Source organism: Mustela nivalis (assembly GCF_964662115.1).
Source record: "Mustela nivalis genome assembly, chromosome: 3".
NCBI classification, from domain to species: Eukaryota; Metazoa; Chordata; class Mammalia; order Carnivora; family Mustelidae; genus Mustela; species Mustela nivalis.
The window spans coordinates 123,734,523-123,749,134 of NC_139022.1; the positions used below are offsets into that span (position 1 = coordinate 123,734,523).

The 14,612-nt window shown below is 45.9% G+C and overlaps 1 protein-coding gene across 9 annotated transcripts in view; it reads right to left on the bottom strand.

Moving 5' to 3' along the window:
- The window catches only part of TENM2 (teneurin transmembrane protein 2), a 1,882,184-nt gene that overhangs the window by 82,732 nt on the left and 1,784,840 nt on the right, over window positions 1-14,612 (bottom strand). For all 9 annotated transcript variants that reach the window (XM_082724104.1, XM_082724103.1, XM_082724105.1 and 6 more), the window contains 2 exons: window positions 6,073-6,283; window positions 1,607-1,726 (listed from right to left, as the gene is read on the bottom strand). In XM_082724104.1, the coding sequence (XP_082580230.1) occupies window positions 1,607-1,726; window positions 6,073-6,283 (331 nt within the window). The remainder of the gene's footprint in view (window positions 1-1,606; window positions 1,727-6,072; window positions 6,284-14,612) is intronic.

The following is a 14,612-nucleotide window of genomic DNA, read 5'->3' on the forward strand; positions in this document are numbered from 1 at the left end:
CAGATTGTGTGATTCCTCAGAGCTTTCACAAATATATCCTGTTATTTCCAAGGCTTTGCAACTGAACAGGCTGAAGAATCACCAGTCCTGGAGGTTGGATAGATGATATGGGAAGTGGGTTTGGGCTGTAATTAGTCAGGAAGCAGCTGAGGGGGATGGGGCAGCATAAGGTAGGGGCAGGCAGCAGGCCAAGGACTTAGAAATGTCCTCTGCATTGCCATCAGACTGCAGGGTAAGAACACTGGCTTCTAAGAATGAACAAGACCTGGGATAGTTCTGCACACTATACATCACAGTCAGTCCTAGCGCGTTGAAACAATTAGATTTGGCTGTAGAAGTGTATGAGTGAGGGGGCACCAGGGTGGTGTAGTTGGTTAAGCATCCAACTCTTGGTTTCAGCTCAGGTCGTGATATCAGGGCCCTGGGATCAAGCCCGATGTCTGGCTCCACGCTCAGTAGGGAGTCTGCTTGGGATTCTTTCTTCCTTCTTCCCCTGCCCCTCCCCCCACCCACCTCTCTCTCCCTCCCACTAAAATAAATAAATAAATCTTAAAAAAAAAAAAGAAATGCATAAGGGAGCTATCAGAAGCTTTGTGAATATTGGGATTTTGGTGGAAATCATCAGATGTCTTCTTGGAGTTTCAGAGGTGAGGATGTGAGGATAGGGTTAATGGGCTTGTCAATTTGGAAACAACCTGCAAGGCTACCTTAGGACATTAGAGAGTAAGCCCAGATTCTTCAAGGCAAGAAAAGGCAAGGCTGTACTTCTTACCCACATGCTACATCCATGATTTTCCAGACTCCTGTTTTCTAGAAAAAAGTCTTACATCAGATTTACAGTAACTGTTTTCACTTTCATTTGGAATACAAGGCAATAGTTTGTGTTTTTTTTTTTTTTTTTAAAATCTCAGGGTGGGTGGGTGATTTCCTCATCCCATAGATTTCTTTTCTTCTTCTTCTTCTTTAAATTTCAACTCCATGCCCAGTGGATTAAGGAAATAACATAGCTTTCATCTTGGTGGGGGCTGCACGGGTGCATGTTTCCAATCAGAAGATAATAGGAAAAGGTTGCCGTCTTCACGCAGCAGGGTGACGGCTAAATGTATTTAATTAGACTTCTCTGATTACATCCCACCCCCTCAAAACAGGCACGAAAACAACACAGCTCCTAAAGCCACAGATGAGAGCAGAAGGGGTTCACCACAGGACACTATGTCATGTGGATCCTTGTCACCCTGCACTGCCTTTGATTTAAAATAGGAGTGAGTTTCCAAACGCCGCCTTGCCTCTTTCTTTTTAGAATAGGCCCTCCCCCCGCTCCAGCTCCAACACATGCACAGACACAGAAAAGCACTTATCTGACATGGAAGAAAGGAGAATGATGGTTATCGGCAGCCCCAGACAGCCTGTCCCTTCTCTCTGTTTTTAATTTTGGATACCATGCCATAAAGCAACAAACGTATTTGGGGGGATCCTCACTGGGGCTCTGGCCTGATGGACATCCCAGTCCACAAGGGGAAGCCACGTGGTTCCAAGGCAGTAGCCCCATCTGCCTCTTTGCTTGCCCCCTCAGCCCTGAGTAGGTAGGGCTCACGGAGATACTTACGTGCCATCTTGGCGGGTAATGGTGTAGCCGTACTTTGGGTATTTGACAAAAGACACGTTCACTCCAACCAGAGGAGTCCCATCTGTAGTTACCACTTGTCCTCGTATGAGAGAAACCAAGCTGAGAGAAAAAGAAACATACGACTTGAGCCACACAGAGGAGAATAAGACGACCGGGGGTGTGTCAAGTTTTCCTCCTATGTTGCTGCTGTCCCCACCCATCCTCCTTTGGTCACTAGGCTTTCAACATTTATTTCTGGATTCATATGATCACATCTCATGGGGAGGTCTTCATGCTTGCTTTCCTTGAGGAGCAGAACTGGTGACATGTTGGAATGAAATCCCCGGACAGCCTTCCCATTCACTTAGATGGGCAAAGGAGTCTCCTGTGCACAGTCCCTCTACCCTTGGCCTTGCTCCATTTCCTGACATCATTTGGCTTTTGTTTGGCCCGAGCTTCAGGCTGCCCCTCATAACTCATGCTTGTGCCTTAGTCTGGCACAGAGAGTATTATACGCGGGTGAGAGCTTCCCCATCTGGCTACTCATTTCCTTTTTCGGCTTTGGAGAAAGGCAATGTTACTCTTCTCCTCCAGGCTGGGATGTCAGAGGGAAGAGAGGGAAGCACACAGAGGTTTTTCTTTCTTTTCTGTTCTTTTTTTTTAAATGAAGCTGGGACATCTACATACATTGTGTTTTGTTGCCCTCTAAGAGCAAAATTTCTTTCAATCCATGAGAGCCTGAGGAAAAGAGAATATGGGAGATATATTTTTTTCTGGATTCTATCTTAGATTCTGGATTCCACTTAACTCTCTTTCCGTTTGTATAAAATTCCTGCTATTTGATGGGGCAGGGGTTGAAATCCTACACAACTTTTTCCCCACTGTCAGCAAAAGCTCTCCTCTCTCCAGATCATAGTAACTAGAACTTTCTTGAGGATGCCAGTATCCAACGAACAACTTCTGCAAAATCCCATAAAGCAACAGAGATAGGACGAGAGTCTTCTCAAACACCACAGGGGGAGAAGGCACATGCCTCCTCTTACCTAAATTTTCTGATTTCACAGAAACGGGCTAATGAGAATGTCCATTTTTGCATTTAGCCCCCAGCCCACCAAGCAGGTCTACAGCTGTTTTTGTGAGCCTTCAAGCCACTGGGCATTTGGAAGAGGCAGAGAGGTACTCAGGTTTCCAGGTTCCTGGACAGAGTCCCAATTTCTAGGCTAGGTAATCAAACTGACCTGTTCTTTGCCAGAATCTTGTCCAAGTCTGCTTGATTTTTGGAATGCACTTACTTCTGCCATCTCAGGTGACCCCAGAACTGGAGGGGTGCTTTCTCCAGGCACCTCTCTTTTTATTAGCAATACCCCCAACTGTTCAACTCCAACCCTTTGATGATCTCGGGAGGGCTTAGACTGTTCCACTGACAGCTCTAATTGTCTGCTACCGTCAGCCTAACAAATGCATCCCATTTTTAGCTGGTTCCAACTATAATGCTAGAGTCTTTTGAAAGTGGAAAACTAAATTATGAAAATAATTCTTTTGTTCAATTCCATTTCCTTAGTGCAGACTAAGATTTCTTTCATGCCTTCCGAGACACTATTTTAAAATCGATGTGTGTTGATGACCACAAGGTACAAAGCATTTGTGATGAGAAAACAAAATTGGGAGTATGCCCCGCAGTGGTTTTTTTTTTCTCCCCTCCTTTTTTATACCACTGTTATTTCTTTTAAATCATTCCCATAGCATGAGATTTTGTACAGCGTCCCAGGAATAAAAGAGGCCTGGTTGCCTAGGCTTCCCACCCTCTATTTTCCTAATTCTTCATTGTTGTTGGCTTCATATCGTTTCTAGGAAGACAATTCACAGAAAAGATTCAGCTAAGACATGCTATCAGTTCATTTCTATTTATGATTATTGATGTGTAACAATTATCACATTATCTAGATAGTGAGATCTGCTCTATAAATTATAGTGGTGGAGTCAAGGCATTTTAGTGATTTTTGTATGCCATTATCTCGGGGAAATGCCTTCTTAGAAGTCTTGAATTAACTTCTTTTTTACTCCTCGCTTTCTCCTTCATTTTTCTGTCAGAGGATAATGCACTAAAATTCTCATGCTTGGTGAACTTCAACCTGTCTTGGAGTAACATTTTGTATTTCTGAATTATGTATCTACGTCAGTATGTTGGAATGTGGGCTCACGTGGGGGGTGGTGTCTACGGCGACTTTCAAAGCTCCAGAGATGCTTTCTCTAAAGCAAGCCTCTTCCTCCCAGATCTCTGGGGCTGGTCTAGTCCACCAGATATTCTGGAGTCCCTGCCTCCTCTCCTGAATCTTGGCTGTAGCTCAAGGTGTTTTATGGAAATGGCAACTTGGATAAGAAGGAGAAGACTGAATTTTAAGGGACAAAAAGGAGAGTATCAGGAAATGACTGGATTTAGGGTGGGAAAAATGAAATGTTAACAGGAAGCTGAACAGAGCAGGGGTTGCATTTACTGTACAAGCAAATTGCATGCAAGCCCCCCTGGAATGCTCCCAGCCTGGTGCTAGAGCCACTCGTGACTCATTGGCAACAGGAATTATGTTCATTATTAAAGGGAAACATAGCTGTAGAATCCCTGTCCCAGAACTAGGATTCTAGCAGGCAAATGCTTCTCTGATCAAAGATTTGTGGTTTCTTTTATTTTTGAGGGGTTCTTGTATTAAATAATACAACTGTGCAAGTATATTCTGTAATATTCTAATTTTATCAATCAAGAAACTGAAGTTTATGAGGTTAAATAACTTGCCTAATGTGGCACAGGCGAGGGGGTGTCAGGGCTGAACTAGGAGACGGCTGAGATTATTTTTTCTTTTCTGTTTTACTTTTAGGAAAGCAACAACAGGTGAGAGGCTAAAGTTGCTGGCCCAAAGTGACCATGTTAAGAGCCCTCATATACAAACTGCTGCCAGGAATTGGGGCTGCACACCTTCCCAGAGAGTTCTTAGGGGTTGTGGAATTAATCAGCTGTACCATTACCACCTCCCCATCCCACCAGACTGTCCCAAGGGGGAGGAGCAGAGTCTAAGTCATGGCCTGATGCTGTTTCCTCCCCAAGGTCTACTGGGAGGGGCACCAAGAGAATCATTTAAAAAGCTAGGGGCTCCCGTGGGAGGTGAAGTCTGGTATTTCCATTACGGGCTGGAAGCCTGCTTGAGCAGCATACTTCCTGAGTTGCTGCTGGGCCTCCCCAGAACTGAGTGAGGATAAGAGATATAAGAGAAGGATGGCACGGGGAGGAAGGTAAGAGGGCTGAGGAGGCCAGGAGCACCCCGTTCAACTTCAAGTTTCCTAGAGGTTTCGTGAAAGAGGACCCAGCCAGCAACTCTTCTTTCCCGGTGGGAAGGAGACCCGAAATGAGACAGACAACCCCAAGAAGACCTCATATCTGCAGACACTGTTGACATCTGGACCCAGACCCACCAAGAGAGAGATCTGTGAGATGCAGGCAGGCCGTAAGAAGACCCTTGCCTGTCTCCCCAAGAAGACCTCATATCTGCAGACACTGTTGACATCTGGACCCAGACCCACCGAGAGAGAGATCTGTGAGATGCAGGCAGGCCGTAAGAAGACCCTTGCCTGTCTCCCCAAGAAGACCTCATATCTGCAGACACTGTTGACATCTGGACCCAGACCCACCAAGAGAGAGATCTGTGAGATGCAGGCAGGCCGTAAGAAGACCCTTGCCTCTCTGTCCTTCCTCTCACCCTCAGAATCATGACCAGTACCTTGGAGCGGATGGGACACCTCAAAGCCAACTCTTCCCTCATTCTCCTTTCCAGGGGTACAGTTCTAACTTGGAAGGGAGGGGCCAACCGGACTGTAAAAGAAACCCAGAATTTTCCCCAGAACTGCTTCAAATTAGCTACTGAGAGCAAAAGTAAATTCAAGAGAAACCCCATCATTTTGGAAAGAAAGGGAAAATGCCCCAGCACGACATCTTGCCCAAAGCAGGTCAATAGCAGGTATAATTGATAGGGTTGGGGGGAGGATGGGAAACAGTCTACATAAAGGCTCTGGCTTATGAGAGGCGCTCAATAAATTCTAATTAATGCTATTCAGCTAATAGCTGCTTTCAAAAATACTCTGTTGAATGAAGTATTTCAGGGGTGATCAGACAAAAGGTACTATCAGAGGTATTTTATAAAGAGATAAAATAGTAACAATGATATAATAAAATAACAGATCAGAAAAATGATCTCAAAACCAGACCATCCACAGATGTGTCCAGCAGCTTCTGGGGTGAAGGTGGCCAACTTCCACAGACAGGAAAGGGCTCTCTGTGAACCAGAGAGAGGAGTTGCCCTCATGGGGTAGTTTCTAGGCCAACGGGGCCCGCAGAAAAACCAGGAGAACTTCCTTCCTCCTGCTCTGCCAGGAAGGAGACCAGCCACCTCGGCAGCCTGTATGGACGGAAGGGTGCCCACCTGCTGTTGAAGGGGTTGTCTCCAGGGATGATGTGGGTGCTGTCTTTGCCTGCCAAGAGCTTGATGCGGTCGTAGAAGGACTTCACGACAGGTGAGTCTGTCTGGCTCTGCTGAATGATGTCCAGGGGGTCCCGGGACCCTCGGCAGAGCAGGCTGTTCTGACAGGCTGACTGCAGGCAGCAGTCAGGGTCCAGGCAATCCACCAGGCCATCTGGAAGGACAGAGGCAGGACCACGGTCAGGGCATTTCATGGTAAAACGCTGCGGAGAGATGCTCGCACCTTTGCCGGAAGAGCGTCAGCCCCTCCCAAGGGTTTTTGAAATGGCAGAAGTCACACAAATGGGCCTAGTTTAATTCCAGCACACATGCAGAGAAAAGCGAAGACCGAGAGGTGGATGAATGATTATCCCCAGACAGTAGGTGAGTGTGCGTCTCTCTGTATTAGACTTTTCTAGGATTTCTACTTTTTTCGGTCCTGAGCAAGTGTTATTTGAGTGGTTGGAAACAAAAACAAGCATTTTGCTTTTGAACAGCACAGCACAAAAAATTATCCATAGCTGGTTCTTGGGGGCCTTTGCTAATGCGCGTACCAATCATCGAAAGTCTTGCTTGAATGGTGAAAATGTTCCATGCCTGTTCCCTCTCAGACAGGGAGTGTAGTGCTGACCAGTTTGACAGCTGGGTGGGGGGAGTTCTACATTTTCTGGGAAATGCAGAGAAACGGCTTTAGTTGGAGTGCCCGGAAATTAAGCTTTTGGTTCACCTAATCGCTTCTGGTGCTACCTTGCTGCACACCTGTAGCACTTCGAACATCCTGATTTACTTGCCCAGATCCCTGCCCCTCCCTCCCTTTCTGGTCATTCATCTACAATTCCTATCATTCATCTATAACACAACAAATATTTGAGTGCCATCCCTGTCCTGGAAACGAAACATGGGACAAAGGATGAAGAATGATGGTGTTCTGAAGGAGCTGACTGTACAATGAGGGGGAAACAGATATGATTCATCCTCTAAGACCCAGACTAGGTATGGCCCCCTCTTCTAGGAAGCCTTCCTGGTGATGTCTCTGGCTAGGTTAGGGTATCCCTGCTCTGTGTATCCCTGAATTTGAGCTTGTCAGAGAATGGTTCCACAACAAAATCCCATGGGGAGAATCAAGGGTCTACCCCAGAGCTTCCCAGAGAGAGCCTCCAGAAGCAGGTCCTGGCACCTGCCTTTTATACAGGCTTCTCAGTTGATTTTAATGCACAGTAAGTTACAGAAACCCTTGAGAATGCCAACTTCCTTGTGCTACGGTTATCTCTGTGTGCTTGCCTTCCTGTTTGGAAAATGAGCTCTTTGAAGAGAATAACACTTATTCATTTCTATATTCATATCTTACTCAGTGCCAACCACAGAACTGGGTACTCAATAAATGTTTGTTGAATGAATAAATGAATGTTTCCCTTTCTTCATTTGTGTGTTAAGGCTGAGCATGGGAATGTTTCGGGCAGTCTTTGCTCCTTGGAATTCCCTATTAGAACGGATTCGTTGGCCAACACTTATTCACTCTGCTGGGCACTGACTGAACACGCAATAGAGAGAAAGTCTTGGAGAATAATTTGCTTGCATCTCCCAGATTTGATAGCAAGGTACTTTGGGGCCATAATTAACATTGTAGGAACATGTACTCAAACCCTGGGCTGTGGCTTGACAAACATGTGTACTGGAGTACTGAATCAGAGGCCTGCCTGCGTGTTTTAAATTTACTACAATGTAATTTTTTGGCATTACTCTTTGTTTGGTTCTGCTAATGAAATTGAAATATGTAATTTCACCAAAGTTCCACTGTAATTTAGCAATTAATGTACAATTATTTTAATGCATTACTTTCTTTTTAGCAAACAAACAAATTAGGAGGTTGTGTGTTTTGCTTGGCTTTAAATTACTAAAACTAGCCTCTCATTTTCCACATGGGCAAATGTTGCTTCTGTGCCTCATAATGCATTTAGATTTACGGAATTTCCTAGAAACGCAGGCCCAGGAGGGTGAGCAGGCACACACACTTTAAATTTAGAGACTTTCCAAGTCAGGGCTCTGAATACCTCTGCCTGATGGGCTGGGTGAATCGGGTTCTCCCCAGAGGCCCACAAATCTCAGACCCAAGAAACAAGATCAGAGAATTGTATCTCGGCAGCGGGATGATGCTGGGGCACGGTCGCAGATCTGTGTTCAGATTGTAGAGTGGATCCCAGAGCCCTTCGCAGAGTAAGAAAAAGACAAGAAAAAACCTGCACATAGCATGCAGCCTTTAACATCTCCTTCCGAGGACCGCCTTCACCCAGACAGACGGGATCCACGGTGGAAGGCCTGCTTTGGATTTAAAATCATCCCGCTGCGCTCTGTCGGCCGGTGCTCCTTTCAGCAGAGGCAGAAACTTCTCAGGTGAGAAGAGACACATTGCTGTTATAGCACTACAGATTTCTTTAAGGCCGCTGGCCTCTTCCCATTAGAAGTTCCATCTGTCTCTGGTGGGCTTTCCCTCCTGAAGCTGGGAACGTCCCCTACCCCTCACCCGATTTACCACCCCTCCATATAACCAGCTTGAGAACCTCATTGGGCTCAAATAGGAAGTTGGGAACACTCAACACTCTCCTCCCCCGACCCCTGCTCATCTGCTACTCGTTCTGGACTTGTGACTTCTTCGAAAGTGTAGACCTCCAGCTTCTCCACTGTTCTGTCGATTCTAGGGCTTTTTACTCAAAGGCCCATCTGGCAGGAGATGTCCTATAAACACATCAGCAACAGCAGATGGCAAATGCTAAAAAAACGGGGGGGTGGGGAGGAAGGATAGAAATGATTTCCTCCCACATATTTTACATTTACCTGCTCCGGAGATGGCGCATTTGGGGTTCTACCGGTTATTAAGCATGAGCATACGTTACGCCTGTAATGACCTCATCATGTTGCGTGATTATGGGCTGCTGGTGCTGAACGCTTTCCGACGACACCGTGAACTTTAAATTGGCACTCCAATCTCCCAGTGGCCTGTCAGTCACGAGAGCCGCATCTTGATGCCAGCAAGCCCCTCGCATGGAGTCTGACATGGCAATCTTCAGTAAATTACCCCGTCACTGACAATCTTGCCGTTATCTCGCAAACAATCAAGCAGGCAATCAAACTGTTCTGAATTGCCAGTTCAGGACCTGAGAGGCTGTCGGCGTCTCTATTCAACAGGGGTGCGAGAGCAGCACAGTCCTCCCACGACACTGGACGGTTTCTTCCTTTATTTACCCACCTCCTTGTTTGCCTGGTGGGCTTTTTCCCGGGGAGGGTGGGAGGGAGGTGTGCAGAGTCCTCCAGCAGGACCCGATCCTGACTCAGCATTTGGGGAAATTGACCCAGGCCTTCCCGGCCGGGCCCCACGGCGGTGAGGCGCCTTTGCTTCACGTGCCCTCACGTAGTTCACTCCGTGAGATGCAGCCGTGGAGAATTATCTAGATGCTGTCAGAAGGCAGGCTAAACCACAGCCCTGGCTGCGTGCCACGCGCATGCGTCATACGCTAATTGTAATGGCCATTTCAGAGAAATAGGGATGTGGCGAAACTTTCTGGGAACAATATGTGAGATACTCTTTTTATTGCTTTTGATAAAGGAAATCAGAGAGAATCTTCTGTGACAGGTCTAGCAATACGAGGCAGAAACCAGGGTGATGCTGAATTGAAGCCTTTGAATTAGAATTCCTATGGTAAAATTTTAGGCAAAAAGCCTACACGGTGTCTGAGGCAAGAGCCCAGCCTCTGGAATCGAATAGATTTGGGTTTAAGGCTCATGACCTCTGGTCCCTGGCTATGTAAACTTAGAAAGATAACCATCCTTGATGAACCTCAACTTCTTTGCTTTTTAAACTGAGTTAAAAGAGTGCATATGTCATAGGGTTCTGTGATGGAGAACAAATGAATCGAGATATCTGCTTATCTATCTAATGTCAGTCTGGCATAGTATGTGTTCAGTGAACCCTAGATATTACTAGAATCAAAAACTCAGAAAAGTTTTCAGCTTTTTTATTTTATAAAAATTGGACATGGATATTAGTAAAATTAATATCCCCTACTGGAGTCATTCCCCGCTGTGTGCTATGGGTAGGTTGAATCTTGGGCAAGAATGTAATGTTAACTTAACACACAGTGTTAACTTAATTGGCAGTAATAATAAATGCTACAGATTGAACAAGACTTAGACATATTCTTGATTTCAGTCCTCATGACAACCCCGCAGAGCAGACCATAGCCTTTCAGCCTTGCAGTCCGGATTCAGGGGTTTTGGGTTTGAATCTCAGATCTGGTGCTACCCATCTGCTGACCCTGCGGAATTCACTCCTCTGTATCTCAGTTTCCTCACGTACAAAACGTGAGGAAATTATTTTTTGATTGATGATGATGTTAGAAAGTGCTGTTTGGAGGACTAAAGCAGTTATTACATATACAGCGCTAGGAACAGTGCCTGGTCCAGTGAACACTCGGCTAACTGTGTGTTAGGCCCATTATCATGCCATCACCCGCTCTACAGAGTTGGAAACTGAGGCTCAGAGAAGTTAAGTGAGTTATCCAAGTGGCTAAGAAGCAGGTCTGGATAAAAAGTAGGAAAAGGTAACCAATGAGATCATTACCCTCTCCATCTTCTTCATTATCAGAAGGAGGAGACGTTTCTTTCCCAGAGGGAGCCTGAAGACAGGGCAGGGGACACCCACCAGCAGGGGAAGCACGGGTGGCCGTGCGATTTAATAACTCGTGCAGGTCCGCCTATATCCACAGCTGGGAAAGAATCAGGCTGGTTGAAACAAGTTTCTAGAAAGGAATCAACAGGAGAAACAAGATGCCTGGGAATTCATTCCCTGTGATGCAGGCTACGGAGGACCACACTATTTACCTGTGAGATTCAAACCCCATTCAGCTGTTTACCATTGGCACAAGGTGGCACTTGCCTTCTGGGCTGGCTACAGGTTTGTGCCAGCTGTTTTCAGCCCCTGCCTAGTTCGCACGGTCGGATTTTTAAAGGAGTCCCTGAATTGGCAAAAGATAGAACCTCAAAGCCTTCGCTGAACACATAGCAGGGAAGCTCTGCTCAGTGGGGAGGAGGCCACGGGTCAGTGGAAAGGCCGCAGAGAGCCCCGGAGGAGGCTGGGTGTTCCAGACTTGGCTGAGACATGCATGTCCTTCCTGTTTAGGAAAGGCTGCCTGAGTCCACACATAACTCTTACAGAGAAGGGAGGTCTCTAGGAATGAGAGGGTGTTCACTTCATTCATGTCATTTATTTTCCTCTTTGATCTTTGTAGACTGGGCAGCTTATGGAGAATCTAGATGGAAGCATTTTGTTCAGTTTTGGTGCCTTTTATTCCCTGGAGCTTGGTAGGCAAGTGATTCCCTTTATAACCTGCCTGAACTCTCCAGCTTTCTTGGGTATTAAAGGCTTCAGGAAAACATCTAAATGTACTTTTCTTGGTTTCATTTTGTGACAGGGTGGCACATACCGACTCCAACAATTCACTTCAGGTGCCACGGATGGCTCTGCTGGTATCTGCACGTAGGACCTGACTGGGAGCTGGGCAGCATCTCAGATTTTAAAAATGAGTTCCAATCTTTCCAGATTGTGGTCTGATGAGAAGTATCACCAACCACCAAATCTACCTTCCCTATTCATCTGGACAAGAGGCTGGTTAAAACTAGGAGGAGTACACATGGTTCCATTTACAGGATGTTCAAGAACAGGCAAAGTTAACCAGTTATGGTAAAAAGTTAGAGATTGTAGTTACCTTAATGGGGAGGTACTGGTGGGAAACTTTCTGGGTGCTGGGAATGTTCTAGATCTTCATCTTATTCACCTGGCTACAACACACATCAAGGTGTGTGTTTAAGATTATGCAATTCATGTACTTGCTAACAGACTGACTTTAGGCCAAGATACCAAGCTCTTTCTGTTCTGTCTTCCTTATCTGTAGAGTGGGGGTGATGCAGATACCTCACAGAAGCAAGGAGAGGACTGAGATAATCCACACTAGGTAGAGGAACAGCTGTGAGCACCTGGTAACCTAGTACAGGCTTCTGAATCTTTTCTACTTCTTTTCTACTTGGCATCATATAGGTTCGTTTAGCATACAGACTGAGGTACTTGGCAAGTTCTCATCTCCCCAAGGAAAATAGAGGGAATCCAGGTGGTGGACCCCATAATCCTAGGGACCTTCTTGAGATCAGTTAATGATGGGGAAGTAGAAAATTAACAGAGTGGAGAAAAGAGGGGAGGCAACAAGTTGGGGCAAGAAGGAAGAAGCCTGCTCCGTTTGCTCTTTGTGATGGAAATAAAGGAGTGGTGGGGGGTAGCTGGCATAGGCCCAAGGCACCAGAGTGGCCAGTCACATAAAAAGGTTCTTGAATAGGCGCACCTGGGTGGCTCAGTGGGTTAAAGCCTCTGCCTTTGGCTCAGGCCCTGATCTCAGGGTCCTGGGATTGAGCCCCACATTGGGCTCTCTGCTCAGCGGGGAGCCTGCTTCCTCTTCTCTCTCTGCCTACCTCTCTGCCTACTTGTGATCTCTCTGTCCAATAAATAAATAAAATCTTAAAAAAAAAAAAGAGGTTCTCGAATAAAGAGAAATATGGCAATCCTAGGGTTCTTTTTGCCTTGAGATTGGTTGGTTGATTGATTGATTTCCTAAGGAGAGCTTCTTCGGGACCATGTCTAAAGTGTATGGGGTCCTTAGTAAATCATTTTTTCCAGGCCCCTGTCTATCTAAACAAATTGGGTTACCTGAATTGACATATCAGCACCATTTTCATTCTGATGTCACATGATCTTGCAAAATACTCTTCCAGCCAACAGGAACAATCTACTTGCCAATATGTCCACTGGAATTAAGGTCGGGCATTGGGCCCTGAGATACCTCACAAATGCAAATCTCCCAACCTCTCTCAAAATCTGATCACCCTTACATGCATGGGTATGGGGTTAAAGGATGGTAGAGGGTCAGAGAACACCCTGAAAGGGAGAAGTAGGGACCAGGGCTCAGATGGGTCCTAGTCTGGGCTGGCGTGGTCCTCCCAGATAGTGTTGCTGACCTGGCCAGTACCTGCCACAGGGGGAGCACTTAGAAAATTTTAAGGAGAGGGGGGCACTCCAAAGCTCAAGGACTCACCCAGAGTAGCCCTAGATTCTTGGCTCAGTTATACGTATGGCAAAAGAATATGGGCATCAGAGTCAGAATGGTTAAAACCTGTTCTATCATTCATTAGCTATGTAAACTTGGCAAGTAACTGGCTTCCTGGGACTCAGTTTTCTTGGCAATAGAGTGGACCCAATAACATCTACTTCACAAAGGAGCATGGAGATCCTATAAGATGGTGCCTATGAAATGAGAAGGTGAGGGTATGGCACCGAATACACAGTAGGAGCTCAACCAATGGAGGCTCATCTTCATATTTTCTGCTCTCCACCAGGGAAGGCACTGTTCCATTTGCATTTTACCCAATGCCTGCTGACAAGTTGGAAGGGAGGGATAATTGAAAGTATTCTGGCTTGATGTAACTAAAAAGTGAAAGGAGCAGGCAAGGCTGACTTGATTTAACCTGGCAATATGAGATTAGTTCTTCATTGCCTCTGTTAGGCTCCTGCATTGCCAACCTTTTAAAGCAATAGATTGGCTGACAGGGTGCTCATTTGGAAGGTTTCACCTGCCATTAATACCCTTGCTGCCTGATGGACCATCGGTATGCAGGCATCCCCTCCCTCCAGACCACAGCAACTGCCATTCTTAAATATTGCAAGAAGTGAAATTGTATTTGCGCTCCATCTGGAAGACCTGTTGGAAGCTTTCCTCTTGCTTCGTGCCAACTCTTTTTTTGACAGTCTCTGAATTCCAAGGCCAGAGCTCCTTGCTCTGAAGCCCCTTTGGCTTTTCTTATGACTTAGCAATGGAAGATCAATCATGTCTGACCAGAGAGCTGACAGTGGAGCCCCCACTGAGAGCTGCTTTTTCTGAGTTTCCTACTCTTCAGAATGGATGTGGGAAAGAAAGCGAAGGCTGCTTAGGAAAACCCAGGGACTGTTACTGAAGACAGGGGTGTAATCTAGGTGAGACCACTTCTTAATAAGACTTTGGCTTACTTTGAAGCTACTGGAGCATCTGGTCAACCCTTTACTATGGGTGGGGGTGAGGATTGGTAGGAATTTTATGACAATAAGCTTGCAGTGTGTATCCATTTATTTTGAGTTTATTAAAACTAAACAAATGGAAAAACCCAGAACAAATACTATCAATAAAAGCCTTTAAAACCAATGCTTCTTAAAATCTAACCAGCAATGGAATTACCTGGGACCTTGTTAAATATAGATCCCAATTCTCTGATCTTACTGTGCTCTGCATGTCTTACAAGTTTCTAGGTGATGCTGACGTTGCTGTTCTGAGCACGGTATTTCCAGAAGTCAGACGCTAAATAGCTGTTGGTCAAGATCTGTTCCCTGATCTCCTGCCCTGGAACCACCTTAGTGATTTTGAAATGCTGATTCT